The 14,827-nt window shown below is 45.5% G+C and overlaps 1 protein-coding gene and 1 pseudogene across 1 annotated transcript; both read right to left on the bottom strand.

Moving 5' to 3' along the window:
* Positions 1-603: 603 nt before the first annotated feature.
* LOC109941186 (probable isoaspartyl peptidase/L-asparaginase 2) lies at positions 604-1,108 on the bottom strand (annotated as a pseudogene).
* A 3,709-nt stretch (positions 1,109-4,817) lies between these two features.
* Positions 4,818-13,296, bottom strand: LOC103633070 (putative cysteine-rich receptor-like protein kinase 35). The gene is made up of 7 exons (XM_008654752.3): positions 12,191-13,296; positions 11,363-11,494; positions 6,669-6,802; positions 6,355-6,568; positions 6,014-6,251; positions 5,772-5,925; positions 4,818-5,656 (listed from the first exon to the last, which is right to left on the bottom strand). The coding sequence occupies exons 1-7, from the start codon at positions 13,086-13,088 to the stop codon at positions 5,309-5,311; spliced, it is 2,118 nt and encodes a 705-aa protein (XP_008652974.1). The 5' UTR covers positions 13,089-13,296; the 3' UTR covers positions 4,818-5,308.
* Between the last annotated feature and the right edge of the window lie 1,531 nt (positions 13,297-14,827).

Raw genomic sequence — 14,827 nt, 5'->3', positions numbered from 1 at the left:
AGCCCTGGGTCGGGCAAGGCGGAGTTCGTCGTCTTCCGGGGCTGAGCCCGAGTCCGAGCCCTGGGTTGGGCGAGGCGGAGTTCGTCGTCTTCCGGGGCTGAGCCCGAGTCCGAGCCCTGGGGTCGGGCAAGGCGGAGCTTCCTATGGCGCTCGAGGCCGGACTTGGCTGCTGTCAGCCTCACTCTGCCGAGTGGCGCAGCAGTCGGAGCGGCGAAGTGACTGCGGTCACTTTGGCTCTGTTGACTGAAGGGCGCGCGTCAGAATAAAGGTGTCAGACCACCTTTGCATTAAATGCTCCTGCGATACGGTCGGTCGGCGTGGCGATCGGGCCAAGGTTGCTTCTTGGCGAAGACTGGGCCTCGGGCGAGCCGAAGGTGTGTCCGTTGCTTGAGGGGGCCCTCGGGCGAGACGTGAATCCTCCGGGGTCGGCTGCCCTTGCCCGAGGCTGGGCTCGGGCGAGGCGAGGTCGTGTTCCTTGAGTGGTCCGAGCCCTGACTTAATTGTACCCATCAGGCCTTTGCAGCTTTGTGCTGATAGGGGTTACCAACTGAGATTAGGAGCCTTGAGGGTACCCCTAATTATGGTCCCCGACATATATATTGTCTAATAGCTAAACATGTGGTCAACAAGATGTTATTAATCAATTACGAGACTTTCTATGGATACACGATGTGTCAATACTAATACACCATTTTCCCCTAAAAACAATGATATAGGGATATGCTATTTTGTAAACATTGGTAAAGATTTGTAAATAGTTTATATTGGCTAATTATTGATAACAGTTGTCTTCGGATATTCTGCATCGTGCCCCTGACATAGTAGTCGACGACCTGCTGTAGGGATAGGCCCTTGTACTCCATGACAGTGGCCACGTCCCACTTGAGCGTGCACGACACGGCGCACGCGCCGCATGTATATGTGTCGAACCTGATCAGCGGTAAATCCCCAATGCGCCCGAGCATCTTGCTCATCAACCGTCTGTGGACATGGCCGCCGCACACCCTAACGTCTCCGATGCGTACACGCTGATGGGCAACTCGTTCATCACCATGCCCGCCTTGTGTACGTTGTCGCTGTCCACGCTGTTTGCGCTACACTTGTCCATTCGCGCTGCACTTGTACATCCCCATCGGTGGGATGAGGTAGTCAAACTACGCGAGCGCAAAAAGTAGGAAAAAATAACAACCATGAATAGTTCACTGTTGAATCGATTCTTCTTCTTTTTTGGTAAGCATACAACTGAGATAATAAATATAAATAGTGATGTATTAGATGGGTGAACAAGAAGAAACCAGGATGTTGTCGCCTGCTGGCCTCCTTGGCGAGCTTGAGCATGCTGAAGGTAGTTGAACTGCACGAGGGCAAACAGAAGGAAAAAAGAACCATGGTTAATTCTTTGTTGGATCAATTCTTCATTTTTTGGTAAACATACAACTAAGATAAGAAATAAATGGAATAATGTATGAGACAGGTTAACAAGAATGAACCATGATTTAATAAAATAGTTAGTTGCCCCTGTGTTACTATGTTTCTATATTCACAATATTTATAATATATATCCTTTATAGAATATACACAAATATGAGCTCTTACAGTTTCAGGATCATTCAAGTCTCCCAAGTGTACACCGGAGAAGTTTGAGAAAAGTCCCGATGATGAAGGTGGAGAAAGCTCATAGATTATCGGTCTAATGCCACCGACAGATCAGAGCTTCGGCAGAACGATTACCTCCTAGAACAGACTAATAGGGTCTGGTGCACCACCGAACTAGCACTGTTCACGGTCCGTGTGACGCAGAAAAGTGCAGTTTTCTAAACTCAACTCCAATGACTATGTGGAGTGGTTGGGGCTATAAATAACCCCAACCAACACATTGAAGAAACAAGATCTACACCTAACATCCATACAACAAGTGCAACAACTCCAAGCATATAATAGCCTCCATGCGCACAATCCAAGTGATCCGAGCTTGAGAGAATTAGTGCCTTGCGAGAGTGTTCTTGATTTGAATTGTTGACAAGCTCTTGTGCTCTTGATTCGAGTTTCTTTCTTCTTCCTAACCTTATTCTCAAGTTGTAAAGCTAAGCAAGAGACTTTGTTTCTTGTGTGTAGGTCCTTGCAAGACTTAGTGTCCCTAGTAAAGAGAAGAAAACTCGACTAGTCTTCGTGACCATTTGAGAGAGAGGGAAAGGGTTGAAAAAGACCTGTCCTTAGTGGATTCCTCAATGGAGACGTAAGTTCTCCGGAGCCGAACCTCGGGAAGCAAATTACTTATGTTCTTGTGTTGATCTTACTTTGTGATTTGGTTCTTCCTCTCCCCACTCGCTTGTTTTCTTGCATGTGATTGATTCCATATTAATATGAGTTGGTCCAAGTAATTTCGCAATTGATTAATCAACCGTTGCAAGAAGAACGCCTCTCCCTCACTTTGATTGTTCTTATTCTCGTTCTAATGCTATCCCGAGGTTTGAAGTTATGTTTAAAGTTGTTAATTTCAGATTTCACCTATTTACCACCTCTAGGTGACTTTCAATGGGGTGGTGGATTGGGTGGGAGCAGGCGCGACCTGCATAGGAGCAAGCGGTGGGTCTTGCCGGGAAGGCGGGGGAAGAGAGGCACATGCTGGTTGTTGATGTCAAATTGTTCCATCCGAGCCAAATATAGACCAGCACAACCTGATCCACACTCCCTTCATGAGTGAAGCCGCTGTGTTCTGACTCCTAGAGCTAATAAGGGACATCGAGGTAGTGGTTGACTTCAAGAACTAACTAGATGAGCTTGAAGTAATTGGGAGACAAGCCGACAGGGGTGATCTCACGGATGTCACAACCAACGCTAAAATCACGATAGATGACATTCGCCCTACGCCGCTCTAGGGGGAAGTCGATGATGGAGACCAGCGCCAGCCACTCAGGAACCCTAAAGAAGCGGTTAGATGTTTCTTCGAGGCACTCAAAGGAGAAGGTGGTGCCCTCAAAAGCAATTGAACTACAGTGCCAAATGAGCTCACGGTCACCGGGGAGCGAGAAGTGGAGGAGGACGGCGTCGCGGGTCGAAGGGAAAGGCTTGACATCGGGCATATGAGCGACTATGGATATAGCAGCACGAACAGACACCAGAGACTGGCTGGAGCAGTGGACCGTACTCGATGAAGGTGAAGATGAGATGGGCCTTAAGCTCTAGATCCCCCTAGGGGACCCAAGCTTCCATGAACTAGGCGCGACCATCCTAGTGGTCTCCCTTCTCTAAGGAACCATCATTGTCCAACGATCGTGCATTGTGGAGCGACGAGGCGTGGGGGCTGCCTAGGGCCTCTGGCCCGTCGACCTCGCTGATGGGGGATAGAGTGTAAAAGGTGGGAACTGCGTCCACTCGAGGAAGAGGGGTGACGATATGAATTCCCACCTCGCCGTGAGGGAAGGAGCTGAAGGTTGATGATGCAGATGTGGAACGTGGAGGCTTCCTCTGAGTCTAGGGGAGTAGTGGGTGTGGGGGAACTAGGGCATCATGGTCCGGGGAAGGAGGTGGGTATGGGCGAGGAGGGATCGGGAAAAGACGTGAGCCAGAAGAAGGGGACGACATGAACAGGGAGAAGAGTGGAGCGAGCATGGGCGGTGGGGAAGCGACGGTGGAAGGGGGTCAGTGACCCACAACCCTGCATATGCGGCAGCGGACGGGGTCACGATAGGAAGCACCGAGCGATGGAGGTGAGTGGACGCAGGGAAGGTCAAGGATATGGGCATATAGGATGATGCAGAAAATTCGGTTAAGCAAACGAGTTGTTCTCCGCGTGCGCCATGGGGAGGCAGAGAGGCGACGATTGACGTGACGTGCAATTGAAGTATGCCATTGGTCCCAGGATAGAAATTTGAATTTCCTAGATAACGTTGGAGGCACCACGCAAAGGAGACCCTGGGGCTGCGACAATGGCAAAGAGAAGGGATGTGAAGGGGATGAGCACTGAATCCCCGAGACAAAGCGGACCGCGAGCCACAAGGGCACATATAATGTTTGTATAGGAGACATAAGCTATAAAACACAAGCACTTTCTTGGACGACGTCTAGGCAAAACCGGGGCACCATGAGGAGGAAGCTTAGCATGATTCAAACGAAGTCGCAGGTGAAGTGTGAGGAGCAGTAGGAGGTACTGAACCGGATCGTGACATTATCGTGCAATTGACGAAGGACAGGCGAATGGTGTTGTAGAAGTTGGAGAGGAAGAAGTCTTCCAGGATGGCTCTTGGGCAGGCATGGCACATACCTGACAGAGTCGCAATGGGGGTGACAAGTGGTGGAGGAGTTGTGCGAGCCAAGCGGTCGGCGACACTAGGGTGAAAAGTGCGGCAAGGTTGGGTTTTGGCTTTTGCTGGCTTTGTGGGCTGGTGGGCGGCGAGGTCTAGCAGTTTCGAGGTGGAGTCGTCGTTTGCCAGGGGCGAGGGGGTGGTGGGTGGGTGGCAGCATTCATCTAAAGGAAAAATTACCTCTTTTATCGACTATTACGAGTATTAAATTCTTTCCTAGTTAAAATTGAAAAGAATGTGATTTAATCTCCTCAATCTCCTCTAATCCAAATGCAACCGAACAAGATCTCAATGAGGGTAATCCTTGACTGGATCCCAAATCTACTCCAAATTAAAGACAATGTAATCATTGCTATTGTGTGTCAATCCCGAGTGCCATTAGTCAATGAACAACAACATGCTCGTCATTTCCATCTACAGGCTTGTTCATTTTGATATTAATTCATATGGATTATGTGTGATTGAGTTAATTTAAATCCATAGTAAATCAAAATACATATCAATCCTTAGGTCTTGTTCGTTTGTGCCGGATTGGTGGGTGGGAACGATTCCTAACCGGATTGTTTCTCTAATTTATATAAACTTTGATTAGCTGGAACGATTCTGGGTGCAATCCAACCAAAACGAACATGACCTTAGACACTGTTTGGTTAGGCTGGAAAAGGCTAGGAACTATTTCAGGTTACCAATTTATACTACAAATTATACAATTATTCCAGTTGGAATCTTTCCTGGAGTAGATTCCTGAATAACCGAACAGGCCCTTAGACCTTGTTTGTTTGTGCCGGATTGCAACCGGAATCGTTCCAGCTAATCAAAATTTATATAAATTAGAGAAGCAATCTGGTTAGGAATCGTTCCGACCCACCAATCCCAAACAACCGAACGGCACCTTAATCTACTTCAATCTATATGGAATGGAGAAGGCCTTTAGGGACAGAAATTTTCAATACAATCTGTTTCATCCCATCGGTTCAAAGCTTATATATGTCCATTTTTTTTAGCTACCTCGGCTGAAGTTCTGTGATTGTCACCTCGTTATCTGAAACTGAAACCATGGACGTGGATGTGTGTTTATTATTGCCAATCTGCACACCGCCGGAGCTCCAAGCTGAGGCAGTGCTGAAGACAAAGGCCGGTCTGGATGGGACTCGCCTATCACCGGGCGTGGAGGTGGGACTGCTGAGCATAAGCACCACGGCGGAGGCGTCCGGGCGGTCCGCCGGATTCTCCTGGACGCATAGGAGCCCGACCTCTATGCAGGTGACGACCTCGCTTTCTGAGTAGTGCTCGGCGCCCAAAGTTGGATCCACCACGTCCGTTGTTGCTCCAGTTCTCCACTTGTCCCAGACCTGCAGCACATAGAGGATATGGATTACGATGTAGAGTGCTTACTGCTTAATTACTAAAGCTATTCGATCACATGGGGGGAAGAAATACTATCGATCGCCGGGGCATCGTACGTACATGGCTGAGCACAGACACAGATCCTGCAGACTGATCGTATGGGCTGTTGTTCCTACGCCCGGTGACCGTCTCGATGACAATGACGCCGAAGCTGAACATGTCTGACTTGGTCGAGACGTTCCCCCAGTAGGCATACTCTGGTGACATATACCCACTGCAGCAATGCAATAATGTAGGGGGGATCAGTTGAAGACGATCTCATCTCACTATAAGAATTGAAGGCCCGTCGACTCGTTACTTACAGGGTTCCGACCGGTCGTCTTGTTATATCTCCAGACTGGTCGTTGCTGAAAGCCCTGGCGAGGCCAAAGTCAGAGATCTTGGGGTTCATGTCCGCATCCAGCAACACGTTGCTCGGTTTCAGGTCCCTGTGGACAACCTTCAGCCGGGATTCCTCGTGGAGATACACGAGTCCTCGCGCGATTCCACATATGATGCCGAACCTCTTGCTCCAATCCAGTTGCCGCCGCGTCGCTGGATCTATATATACAAAACAAAGCATGCAAATAATTCCATGCATCTCTTGTCTCAGCACAATATATATGTAGTATATAATTTTGAAGGATGTTAATTATATACGTACTGCCACTGAAAAGGAAGGTGTCCAGGCTTCTGTTGGGCATGTATTCATAGGCGAGCAGCTTCTCTTCTTGGAGGCACACGCCAAGGAGCTGAACCAGGTTCCTGTGCTTCAATTTGGCAGCCAGAACAAGCTCATTCTTAAGCTCGTTGAACCCCTGTGAGGAAGTATGTGAAAGTCTCTTCACAGCTATCTCTTCCCCGTCTTCTAATGTACCCTGTGGAAACAACACCCGGCCGGCGCCTCTTAAAAAGCTACGTTCTCAAACAAACATACAGCGAGGGTGCATGCGAATAGAAATAAATCATGTACGTAACCTTGAACACTTCACCAAAACCTCCCTCTCCAAGTTTGTTTTCTTCTGAGAAATTGTTTGTTGCAGTTCTTAACACCGCTATACTAAGTTTGCCCGGCGCAACAAAACTGATGTTCTCTTCTTTGATGTCATTGCCTGTCAATAAACAGTGTGCATATGTAAAATTAAACATACTTATTTCTGGTGAATGACTGGCAAATTATTTGTTAAGTGGATTGCAGTTAGCTCCTTTCTAGAAGTAAGAGTCGTGAACAGCTGGCCGGGATAAATATTTACATCTCCCTCGGTCCCAAATTTCTAAGTGTTTATTTTGAGCTTCGAATATGCTTATGCATTGTTCATTTTTCGTGTTTTGTCTATATATACATTTCTAAGTGTTTATTTTGAGCTTCTAATAACTAGAGCAAGCCATGTCCCAACGACGTCATCCAGTTCAGCCGCATCACGGTCGGGTGTCTAAAAAGGAACACTAGGCCGCTAGGGTTCATTTTTGACGCCCCATCCTGACGCACGAGCGACGGCGCCCCCCTCGCATGGCAGCGACAGTTACCCGAGGCACGACCACCCGGACTACGTCTCGAACCCCGAGAGTTATCCACTCATCGTCGACCTCGTCATTGGCAACACCCGACTCACCAAGGTGCTCATGGAGGCAGCAACCTCAACATTATCTATGATGACACCTTGTATCTCATGGGGATATTTCGTTCCCTGGTCCGGGCTGGGGCCGTGCCGTTTCATGGCATCACCCCGACAGAAGAGTTCACCCCCTCGGGTAGATCGACATGCTCGTTTGCTTCGAGACTCCGACCAATTTCAAGAAGGAGGTCTTGACTTTTGAGGCGGTAGGGTTCCGAGGTACCTACCACGCCATACTAGGGAGGTCGTGCTATGCCAAGTTCATGGCCACCCGAACTACACTTACCTCAAGCTGAAGATGCCAGGACCAGCAGGCAACATCACTATCGGCCTCACGTATCGCCACTCCTACGAGTGTGACGTCGAGTGCGTTGAGTACGACGAAGCGCTCGTAGAGTCTGAGGCACTCATTGTCGACCTGAAGAACCTCGCCGGCGAGGCTCCCGACCCCAAGAGGCATGTCGGTAGCTTCGAGCCGGCTGAATCAACGAAGACCGTCCCCTAGACCCCAGCGGCTCCGATGAGAAGACGCCATGGATCAGCTCCAAGTTCGATCCCAAATAGGAAGAAGTGCTCGTCGACTTCCTCCGTGCAAATGCCGATGTTTTTGCGTGGAGTCCCTCGAACATGCCAGACTAGAGATGGCAACAGATACAAACCCGCCGGGTTTTGCTATCCCAAACCCGTGAAAAATATTTATACCCATTAAAAACCCGTACCCATGACGGGTTTAAAATTTTGCCCAAACCCGTACCCATCGGGTTTGTGGGTACCCACGGGTTACCCATGAGTTTTTTTTATCTCCAATATGCTTATTCTTTTTATAATCATAAGTATCGTAATGATTAATGAGATCATGGTCCAAAATTTATGTAATGATCAACGAGTTCATGATTTGGTATAAAAATAATAGTAGAGAGAATTAAATACAAATAATAAGTTGTATAATCAAGTTACCTTGCACTAAGTTATACATCCACCACATATATAACGCTAGTAATAACTATAATAGCAAGCAAGCAACACTATCACCAACTACTTATACATTCACTATTTGATAAAAAATTAGGAAGTAAATAGGTAGATAACAAGTTTATTGTTCGTTTATAAAATAAAATGGCAATATGCACTAGGTTTGGTCGGGTTTAAAAAACCCACGGGTTCACGGGTTTGGGTACTATAGAAACAAACCCGTACCCATGAACCCGTCGGGTATACATTTATGCCCATTAACAAACCCTTGGGTATGAAAATTGACCCAAACCCGTACCATAATGGGGTAAAAACCCATCGGGTTTCGGGTTTTGGGTACCCATTGTCATCTCTATGCCAGACATACTGAGGGAGGTCGCCGAGCACTCCTTGGACATCCGCGCCGGCTCCAGACTAGTGAGACAACACCTGCGCCGATTCAACGAGGAAAATCGCAGGGTCATCGGGGAGGAGGTTCACAAACTCTTGGTGGCTGGGTTCATCAAGGAGGTCTTTCATCCCGAATGGTTAGGGAATCCCGTATTAGCCAAGATAAGGTAAGATGTTTAGGTAAGATTGCCATCACCACTAAACATTTAGTTTCAAATGCATTCTTAGTGGGTTCACTCGGCTATAATTTGCATTTATTCATTGAAAGAGAGTTCTTTGACGTTTTTAGCAATCAGTTGTCCATTCCACATTACTAAAGACCCTTCGTAACTAACTCGATACTCTTCATAGCCTTAACTATGATGTTATTGTTTGCATTTGTTTCCATGAAAGTAGTGACATTATATGGGTATTCAACATATCAAGTGCAAAATATGATTTGTGGTACAAAGCCAAAGATGGTAGAAAGTTGAAGCTGCCGTGCAATGAGCTCCCACCGGGAGCATAGCGAATGGCACCATTATCGTGATCGTGAGGTTAGGTATAAATTCATGAACTCTCATGTATGCAAGCGAAAGACTCTTCCATCAAATGGATTACTAGAGTCACTCATCCAATATGACTCATGTTTGGTTGTATACTTAAGGTATCAAAAATTGCGATATATTGTTTGCCACACTTGTCTAAAATTAGGCGCTACAACTGTGGTATGTCTAAGAGAACCTGTCACACTTTTACAAGTCATTGATAAGTGAAACCTATGAGCAGAAGAAAAATCTTGCCACAATTATGCTATAAACCAAACACATTTCTAACTTAGTCAAATTTGTTTAATTATAGACGTTATAAACTATGGCAACTGAGATAAGACAGTAAACCAAACGACCGAATTTTTTGCATTTTGGTCTTTTTTCGAAAAAAATTCACGTTTGGACCCTAGAAAATTTTAATGTCATTTTTGGACCCTTTGCTCGGCGCCGTAGCCTATGGTGCCGAGGTAACACAGCTCGGCGCCATAGGCTATGGCGCCGAGATACGTGCTACGCTGGCACAAACGGACGTCGTGGCGCCGATGTGGCACCGAGCTCGGCGCCATGGATCTTGGCGCCGAGCTCAGTTGTGTACACAAAACCTGTCTATCTTAGTTGGTAAAGCACAATGCTCTTAACCTTGTGGTTTTGGGTTCAAGCCCCACGATGGGTGTTTTTAATACTCTTAAATTTGTTTTTTTTTGTTGTCCAGATTTTTCGTTTATGTCGCTGATTTGTCCGTCCAGATTTATTTCTCATCTAATTTTTTTGTTTTTGTGACTGTTTTGTTTATTCGTCTAGATATTTTTTTGTTTATCCGGCGAGCACAACAGCTTTTGTTTTTGTGACTGTTTTGTTTATTCGTCCAGATATTTTTTTTGTTTATCCGGCGAGCACAGTGGCTGTGTGCCACTGTGGCCGTGAGCCGTCAACTTCCCCCTTGTTTGCTCAGCTAATCTACACCTAGGAAAATCAAACTGAACCGCAAATGGACTATAATTTTTAAAACTTCTTTTGAAAATGCAATTTGAAGATTAGCATAGGAATAACAATTATGTTTCTCTTTGTCAATCAAAAAGTGACCTACAAAATAATAGCATGGTTATATCTATGCATCGTTCCCTTGATGGGAACTCAATATTGAATGGAAAGGTTAATTAAATCTACGGATTAACTATACTGTTTAGTTTAGTAGTATGTAAATTAAATATAAAAGTGAGAGACTGTACAGTCCCCCTACATACAGACACAAGCTCACAAAGTATTTTGTCCACTTGAAAAACTTAAATTTGTTTGAAAAACGTCATGGTAAATGGAGGGAATGGAATTAGGTATCACCTAGTGGAGTAATTTATGCAGTAAATTCTAAAATATATCATCCATGAGACAAGTATATAATGAAGTATACTTTTATTTAGTGCAGAGGAAAAAAGATGAATATGTGTGCTTCTTTTTACTGGAAATATGTTATTATGTATTTAGAATTTATGTTCAAAAGAACTCAATGAAAATATAATATTTTTATTTGGTCATGATTGAAGTAAGAGTGTTCTCATTTGATTTTTATTGTGATTAGCTGAGCAAACAAGGGGAGAAGTTGATGGCTTGCGGCTACTGTGGCACACAGCCGCTGTGCTCGCCGGATAAAAATATTTGGACGAATAAACAAATCAGTCGCAAAAACAAAAAATCTGGATGAGAAATAAATCTGAAGGGACAAATCAGTGACATAAATGAAAAATCTAGACAACAAAAAAATAAATAAGTGACAAAGACAAAAAAGTATTAAAAAATGCCCACCGTGGGGCTTAAACCCACAACCACAAGGTTAAGAGCTTTGTGTTTTACCAACTGAGCTAGACGGGCTTTGTGTACAAAATTGAGCTCGGCGCCAAGATCTATGGCGCCGAGCTCGGTGCCACGTCGGCGCCACGACTTTCGTTTGTGCCAGCGCAGCACGTATCTCGGTGCCGTAGCCTATGACGCCGAGCTGTGTTACCTCGACGTCATAGGCTTCCAAAAATAACATTAAAATTTTCTAAGGTCCAAACGTGAATTTTTTTTTCAAGAAAGAATTAAAATGCAAAAAAAATTCGGACCAAACGTACCCATAAGTGCCGCATCGTACTAGTTGTTTTGAATGAGTTGAAAGGTGGGACCGTACCTAGTCGTGGTGTTTTCTTCCGATTGGCCTTTCTCCTTTGCATGAAAACTCCAAGGATGGCGGCTGCGGCAAACACTGTTCCAACAGGGAGGGCGACAGCGAGAGTCGTCCTCGGATGGACCCTTTTCTTCACTGCAAGTTTCACAGACATGTAAGTGATAGTCCATTAACGTGGTCGTGCTTTCTTTCGTGCATGCTCCCTCCGTGCTAAGATATATCGTTTTTGAGGTGTGTCTTAACTCAAATAATCTTAACTTTGCCTAATCTTAACTCAAATATATCGTTTTAGAGTTCTTTTTGAAAATAAGGAGGGGACTATGTTTTTAGAGAAGTCAGAGCCAGGACTTAAGCCGGTCAGAGGAAGAGCTCTACCAAACGTGACCTTAGATAACAGTTTAGGTACTCTTGTGCAAGATATTTTTAAAAAAATCTCTATTCTTAATAAATAGAAATAATATAGGGTGTCATTTGGAGTTGCTCTTAGCTGTTTTATTTAAACGTTTTGCGCAAAACTAAATTAAAGCAGGCCGTTTGCCGCTAAATTGGTCGATATAGTTTAAAAAATTTCGGCAACCACCGAAAAAGCCGAAATTTCGGGATGGATTTAAATGCATTTAATTATTCTTAAAATAATTTTTGCTACAACGGTAATAGAAAAATATTGAAACTTTGGTTAAAAAATCGGCAACAACGAAAAAACCGAAATTTCGGAAATTTCAATCCCTGATTTCTGCATCAGCTGGACGCTAAATGGTTTAGCTCCTATTTAAAATATTGGATAGTGAAGTGTCTGTGCGCATGCATGCACCATGCAGTCCAGACGCTCACCTTGACTTTGCCCGATGAAGCCTGAGCCTGATGGAGGCGGCGCATCTATCGCGAGATCATAGTAGGTGTATATCTCCACGCGCAGATTGCAGTTGTAGCCGAGCACCACCCCGCCCTGGTGACCATAACAGCAGCTTGGCAGCCGCCCAACCGAGTCCTTCAAGCACTGCTCACACTCCGCTTGCGTTCGATCCCTCATGCACTGGAGCAGCCCGTACATGGTGCCGTTGGGGGCGGCAGCATCATAGACGGCCTCCCCTGTAGCGAACATGGGCGACACCGACCGCAAAGAGGACGAGGACGACGACGGCGAGGTGGCGGTGCCGGAGCCGTTGACGACGCGGGCGGTGAGCTGCCTCATGAGCGCGTAGTAGGTGGTCTCAAAGGCGTCTTTGTCGCCGACCTCCCCTGTGTTGTAGAGTATGGAGCGGAATGATTGCTCTTGGTACGTCGACGCGTTGGTGTCGGCGTAGCTGACGAAGCACTTGTCGTACCAGATGCCGGCGCGGCGGCTGCTTCTGTTGCAGCGGCTCTGGATGGTCAGCGTGGCGTTCTGGAGGTACTTGGCGCAGTCGGCCGGCAAGGTATCGCCGCGGCAGATGCCCCGGACAAAGGCGCGGATGGCCCCGTTGCCGCTGGAGATGGAGGCGAAGCGCGAGGGTGCCGCGGCCGAAGGGAGCGCATCCAGTAGCGCGACGACGTTGGACCAGAACGCGCTGTTGTTGAGGTTGTTGGAGGACGACGACGGCGGCGGCGGCGAGGGGGTAGGAGAAGGCGTCCCCGACCCCGAGGATTGGCAATCGACCGATGTGAACGGATTGCTGTCCTGCTGCATGGTTACGACGATGGCGAGACTTGCCAACACGAGGAGGAAGAGGGCAGACGGCTGCATCTGCATGGGTGAGTGATGTTGCAATAATGCAATCCGGCTGCGATGAAAGATCACCGCGCAGCACGCACATGAATTTCAAGATTCGCCTGTGTGGTGTGTGTGAGGTGAGGTGAGGCTGCGTGCAGCTGGATGCCGGTGAGGACCCAACAGTCCAAGCAGCGTGGACTTGGAATGTGTTGCCAAGACTAGACTTGACTCAATGCCTCGCGCGTATGGTTAGCGGATGGCACAGATCGATGTTAAGAGTTCCGACATGGCCACATGGGTGGACCGAGAGCATAGGAGGAAATAATATCCTCTCTCTCTCTCTCTCTGCAGTACTCTACAGTGATAGTATATATGCGATAACAATGACTCCAGCAGTTATCCATCTTATTGTCTATATTCAAACTCCACTTTATCTAGATAAAGTATCATTTTTTACTGTGGACGACAATATACTGCTGGATTTGGTTATGGTCGCTTGAAAACAAAAGCGATGAAAACCTGGCACAATTTCTTTCTTTTTTGTTTGCGTATCACATTGGAACAAGGTTTTACACACACACGCAAACCATATTTCCGGCACATGAAAAAAAACACAACAAATGCATATACGTCCATATATACATATTCCATATATGTACATATGAATATATATAAACCCACACATATATATACCAATTTTAATACAAGCACAAGTACATACTAAGCTATTATATATAAGCGGCGTACATAAGTCCATATTAGAAGAAGCACACTAGTACAATTTGACTCTATACAAGCGGTAGACTTTATACATCACAGGCGGTTCGGTTAAAAAACCGCCTGGGATGTCCCAGACTATTCGAACCGCCTGTGATGTATTAGTATCACAAGCGGTTTTTGTTTAGGACCGCCTGTGGTGCTCTATTATTTTCACAAACGGACCCTAATGAAAAACCGCTTGTGATTGTGATTTGATTACCATATTAATATTTTAATTTTTAACAGAAATATGAAAATACAATTTAAATGAATTAATATTTAATTTTTAACAGAAATATGCAAATACAATTTAAATGAATTAATATTTAATTTATAACAGAAATATGCAAATACAATTTAAATGAATTTTAATAGCACACATAGATAACTAGAGAGATTTTAAATTAATTGGCAACCACAATGCATAGTCGATCATACATGATAACAAATACAATTTGATTCATACAATTTTTCATGAACTACCATTTTTCTGCATGTATGGCTTTAAGTTCTTATCATTTTCTTTTCCACATGCTTGATTCTCTCTAGACCGTTAAAGACGAACATCTCTTCATACTTATTGTATTCCTCATCTCCGTCTCCCACATTCTCAACTCCAACAATTTTTTGCTTTCCAGAAATAACTATATGCATCTTCTCATCTCCTGGATCGAGTACATAGAACACTTGTGCAACACATTCGGCGAGAACCCACGGGTCATCTTTATATCCTACTTTCTTTAAGTCTACCAGTGTGAGTCCGTAGTTATCCACTATCACACCCACGGGATGCTGTACCCATTGGCACTTAAATAAGGGTATTTTCATGCTTGGGCCATAATCAAGTTCTCATATTTCCTCTATGAATCCAAAATATGTGGTCTTCTGTCCATGTAGGTCAAAAGCATCGATACGAACATCGCTATTTTGTGCAACACTTTTTATGTCTTTTGATTTAGTGTAGAATGTGTACCCATTGATGTCATATGCTTGCCATGATGTCACAAAACACGATGGCC

Source organism: Zea mays, chromosome 7, assembly GCF_902167145.1.
Source record: "Zea mays cultivar B73 chromosome 7, Zm-B73-REFERENCE-NAM-5.0, whole genome shotgun sequence".
Taxonomy (NCBI): domain Eukaryota; kingdom Viridiplantae; phylum Streptophyta; class Magnoliopsida; order Poales; family Poaceae; genus Zea; species Zea mays.
Note: the sequence above shows the minus strand (reverse complement) of the source record. Positions and strands in the feature narration are given on the sequence as shown.